The following is a 5,586-nucleotide window of genomic DNA, read 5'->3' on the forward strand; positions in this document are numbered from 1 at the left end:
TTTTTTTTTTTTTTTTTTTTCTTTTTTTAACCAACAGACAAACTTCTAGATCATACAGAGAAAATTACAAAATAATGAAAAAATGAAGTTAAAGATGAACAAAATAATCGTCCAGTCGTCTTAAGACAGGGCAGCTCGAGATTGTCGACTTAATTTCACTAGCATAATAAGTCTCAGAGGATTTCCATCTGAATTTCTCTGAGACTGACATGGATTTACCCAAAAAGAACAAGCATGGCTTCTGGTGCATATACACTATGAAAGATCATATTAAGCTACATGTGTGGTTTTTAAACTTTTAGAGATGTGTCCAATAAGTCTCTCAACTTAAACAAGTATCTAATAAATGCTTAGGTTCTTGAAATGTATAAAATATCTGATAAAATCTCAAACTTACAATTTTGTGTCTAGGTTCTTGATGCCATAACCATAGGGAAGAAATAAAACCAAACCATTTGAAGATTTTTTGGGAAAAAATGGATAATTTTCAACAATTTCTAAGAACTTCAAGTATGAAAGTAAAAAATGAGATAAACTGCACAAAGGGGGCAAAGAAGTTGATAAATAAAGAGTGTATTTACTCTTGCTTTCCCTGAAATGAAGTGGGGGAAAATCATTTCCAGCGCTGATATCAATGAGAACAGCTATTTCCTTTATACCACCTGATGCTTTAAGAAAATACTCATCGAGTTCCTTGACCACGGCTCCCAAGGTTTTCTTTCTTTTCCATGATATCATGCCCATGTCTGTTGCGACCTTCATATGCAAGCTACTCGTAGAAGAAATACAGCTTACCAATTCCCTTTGCTCTAGACTCTTAGCTACTGGATTCACGACATCTTCTACAGTTTCTTCCTTCTTATCCTCTTCCTCAAATTCACTCCTAGTTTCTGCCCAATTTTCCTCTTCAACTGGCCCCACAATTTCACTCTTCTTTTGTTCATGTACAGCAGAGAGCTCAAAAGGATCCCAATACTCCCAAGATGAGCTCAAAATTGGAGGTGATGAGCTATGATCATCCTCCTCCTCATCGATAACAATGCTTCCTTCTTGGGCATCTTCAGCTCCATGCTTTCTCAAATCAGGGCTAAGAGGCGGTGGTGGGGGCGGAGAAGGCGGCAACGGAGGAGGCGGTGATGGAGGCGATGCCAAGCCATAAATAGTACCTTCAAGCTCCAAAGTTTCAGACTCAGTAAATTGTCTAAGGGTTGCACCTGTATTCTTCAATGCCCTCAAGTAAGCTAGCAGGGTATCTGCAAATTCTTTCCTTGACCCTATTAATTGTTTCATTAGCTTCTTCCTCTCCTTACAAGCCTTCACTCTCTCCTCCTCATCAATACTTGAAGCAGCGCAACCCATTTCACCAAATGGGAGACAAATAAATGATATCTGTTATAGAGTTCTAAGCACGAACGCAGCAGAAGTGGTAGACCCAATTGAACGAAACTCAAGCAGCACAATCATTAGGGAGAAACCCAAAACCAAGAACTCCTCATCAATACCTTCGACATTGTCTGAATCACTCAACTTCCCCAAAGAATCTTCCTCTTTCACGTTTAGGTGATTCGAAAACTCAAACAAAAGGCTTAAAATCCAATGTTCATTACAAAAATTTCACAATCAGCGATACTCCAACTGCCCAAATTATGATCCATGAAAAGAAGAACAATATCACAGAAACAGGACGATCCTCTGACGGTTCCACTCGAATCTTCTATGCTCAAACCAGTGCATTGCGATTTACAGCATTTGATTGGCCCAAGGACTCACAAAAAAACAAAACAAGAAAAGAAACCAAAACCATAGAGCTTCAAAATCTCGTTGAACTCACAACCAAACAAACAAATCAATAAAAAAGAAACGTCTAAGAACAGTCTCGCAGAAGTTCCTTCTCTTTTTAATTGATTAAATGTTTGAAAAGTAGCATTAGAACAGTCGCTCTGACATTCAGAAACTGTCAGCTGCAGAATCCACTCCCCCCATCCTACCCAGAAGAACAACAACCGTAAAGTGGTAATCCGACAGCCATTGATGGTTTCCGAGAAATCGTCAAACAGAACAGGAAATTTTCAGTAATATTGAAATAGAAGCTTGCGAGTACCTCAAGGAGAGTGTCCGCTTTATCTGTTCGTCCTTTCTACAGATTACTTAATAAGCTCGAAGATCGAGAAGCGAGAAGTATCCAATGAAATGGACTGGAAAGCTCCATTACTCATAAGCCATCATCAATGGCGGTTCTGTTTCAAAAGGGGGATTGGTCCAAAATTCGTTTGATTCTGCTTCAACTTTCAAATGCAAAATTATATTCGGTTAAATTATCAAAAAGTACCGGTTTGTTTTAATTATACCTTTCGACAAAAAAATAAAAATAAAATAAAAAATAAACAATTTTTTATAGACTTTTTATTTAAATTTATTTATGGGTATAGTGTTTATGTTTCTTAAAATTCTATATTTTTAAAAATTATTTTGTCTTTTTATTTTCTAATTTAAAATTAAAATTGATCAAATACTACTTTATTTCATGCAAAGTTCAAATAATAATAATAATAATAATAATAATAATAATAATAATAATAATAATGCAGTGTTTTAATTTTGTTAAATTTAATTTTTTTTTTCTATTTTATACCTCCAGTAGATATTAAATTATTACACCGTTTAAACTATCACAAATTAAATTTTAAAGATAAATAAAATGATTGATAGGATTGTATACAAGTTGCGTTGAAGACAAATTTCAACTAACTCGAAATTTCGAGTTCATTAGGTTGGTAACTAAAAGTAACTCGCATAGATTTCACTCTCCAATTCAATTCTCTCTATTCGAACTGGGTTGGATTGGGTTGTCGAGTTGAATTATTTATAAAAAAAATCATATTTATACATTTAAAATATTCTTAATTTATGTTTTTAAAGGTACGATAAAATTAGATTGTAACCTTATTTTGGGTTGGTCCGATAAAAAAAAAAAGAAGTAACTCTCAAATCGAATTGAATGTTTCAATTTTAAAAAAATTTAACCCAATCCAAACTCGAAAAATAATCTAACCCAACTCAACTTTTATGATTTGGGGTAGATAGTCCAAATTGATCGAGTTATCGACTTACATTAACACCCATAGAATAGGGTTCACAACCCAACCTAATGAATTGTCGGGTTGTTTATGTTGGATGATGGAAGTCTCACATCGACTAATTTAGGGAATGATCATGGATTTATAAGTGAGGAATGCTAACTCCATTGGTATGAAATCTTTTGGAAAAACCCAGATCAAAGCCACGAGAATAACCAAACTTTTCTTTGGTAGGAACCGAAAAGAAGGGGAAGTGAACGTGTCAGTTTTACCTCAATCTCCTTAAAGTGTCTTTAAGTGGTACTCGAAACTTTAAACTAAAAGAATATGTAAAAGGGCATTTTTGTAAAAGTCTGTAAAAAATAATAATAATAATGTCCCGTAATAATTAATTTAAAATGAAATGTTTCAGAAGCATTCTATGAGTTTGCATGTGGATGTTATTATGAAGACATATAAAGGTGGCATGCCACACCCTATTCACACCCTTTCTACTAAAATTATATCACTATAAATATAATTCGATAAATAAAATACTAAGTATCGGGTCGATAATTTAATTTTTCATTTTTGTTAGCTAAAAAAAGTAGGTATTCATATGTTTCGAGATCTCGACCAATCTAACCCAAATCATAAAAGTTGAATTGGGTTAAAAAATATTCTATTCGGATTGGGTTGATTTTTTTGAAAATCGAAAATTTGGATCGATTCACATGTTAGCATTTTTTTGGTCCGGTCAATCCGACCAACCCTACTTTTTAAATTATTATGAATATTAAGAATATTTGACTTTTGTAACTAATGTTAATGATGCGTTTTGACTTGTGAATGTTTGATATTTGAGCTCGATGAAATTTTAGTTATTAATGTCACATATATTACGAATAAGTATGGTTTATTAAATAACCTATCAAACACAAAATTATATAAATGAGATTAAAATACTAAAATTTAATTTTAACAAAAAAAAAAAAAAAAAAANAAAAAAAAAAAAAAAACTAAAATTAAATTTTAACAAAAATAAAATAAAAATAAAAATAAGACTGGAAGTTGTTTGGGCCGTAACGAGGTGTTAATGTAATGGGCCGGAAGCAAGTTAATGGGCTAAACTCACTTGTAAGTTCCACGTCTCCCTTGCCGTGCCTTCCTTCTAAATTAATAAAAATACTTTTATCTTAAAACAAAATATTCTTAATTTTTTAAAAATAAATTAAAAAATACACACTATTAATATTTTATTTTTAAAAATATATTTAAACTTTTAATAATATTTAAAAAATATCTTAAACTTTAAGAAAAAAATTATTAATACCCTTTAATTTTAATTTTTTTTTTAAATGCTTAAAAGTATTCTTGATTTTTTTTATAAATAAAATGTGCTATTTTTAGTTTTTCTTTTTTAATTATGTGTATTAATGAAACCTTAAAAAATAAAATTAAAAAAATATTTTTAACCATTAACTATTATCATTTCCATTTAAACTAATGATAAAAAGTATTTTTTTTTATTATTTAAAAAATCCAAGTTTATTATATTTTTGTTCACTCGAATTGAATTACATTTTAAAGAAAATTCAAGTCCTTAAATTAAATAAAGTTTTCTTTAATCTTCAACTAAGTTTCACTTTATGTTGAATGCAAGTTTTGCACGTAATTTGTAAATTAAATATATTAATTCAATATATTGAACCAAAATGCGACACAATTCTGAATTATATTATTGCTTTTATACAATATATATGCACAAAAAAGCACAAAAATACAACCAATAGTATATACTTATTGTGATTTTATGCGTATAAAGATATATATATATAGATGAGACATGCATTAAGTGAAACACATATTTATATAATATGAAATTATATATAAAGATAGTATAAATAACAAATTAAAATATTTGATCAAGTAGTTTAATGTTCACTGTATAACATATCAAATCGAATTCTTAATATGAATTATTTTAATAATTATAAAGTTATTTAATTTTAATCATAGTATAACATATCAAATCGAACTCTTAATATGATTTAATTTATTGAATTGTTTTAATAAATATAAAGACGATTTTATATTAATTCAAGAGAATTTATAAATTAGTTTAATTCATACCAAAATTTTATATTCAACTTTTAATCGAGTGAGGAAACATGCAAATAAATAAATAAAATTAAAAAAAGTTGTTACTCAAAATTGAAAATAAGATAGAAGCTAATATTTACTCGAGATACAAAAAAATTTACTTAGACTAAATTATATTTTCTTGTGAACAAATTAATAAATAAAAAAATAATAAAATTATGTTCAGATCTAACTATGACATCAGAATAATTAGAAATTAAATAATTCAATTAAAATTAGTAAATATAGAACTTTAAATCATAAACCATATAAATACAACTTGCTTTAATTAAACACAAATATTAAAAAAAGTAAAAATAATATTTACTAAATATATATATATATATATATATATATATATATATATATATATATATATATATATATA

General features: G+C 28.9%; 1 protein-coding gene across 1 annotated transcript in view; it reads right to left on the reverse strand.

Annotated features, from left to right (window-relative positions):
* LOC111783379 (nitrate regulatory gene2 protein-like) overlaps positions 1-2,279 on the reverse strand; it is an 8,207-nt gene extending 5,928 nt beyond the window's left edge. Inside the window, exon 1 of the mRNA XM_023664308.1 lies at positions 582-2,279. Within this exon, the coding sequence (XP_023520076.1) occupies positions 582-1,359 (778 nt within the window). The 5' untranslated portion in view covers positions 1,360-2,279. The remainder of the gene's footprint in view (positions 1-581) is intronic.
* Between the last annotated feature and the right edge of the window lie 3,307 nt (positions 2,280-5,586).

This window comes from Cucurbita pepo, chromosome LG20 (genome assembly GCF_002806865.2).
Source record: "Cucurbita pepo subsp. pepo cultivar mu-cu-16 chromosome LG20, ASM280686v2, whole genome shotgun sequence".
NCBI classification, from domain to species: domain Eukaryota; kingdom Viridiplantae; phylum Streptophyta; class Magnoliopsida; order Cucurbitales; family Cucurbitaceae; genus Cucurbita; species Cucurbita pepo.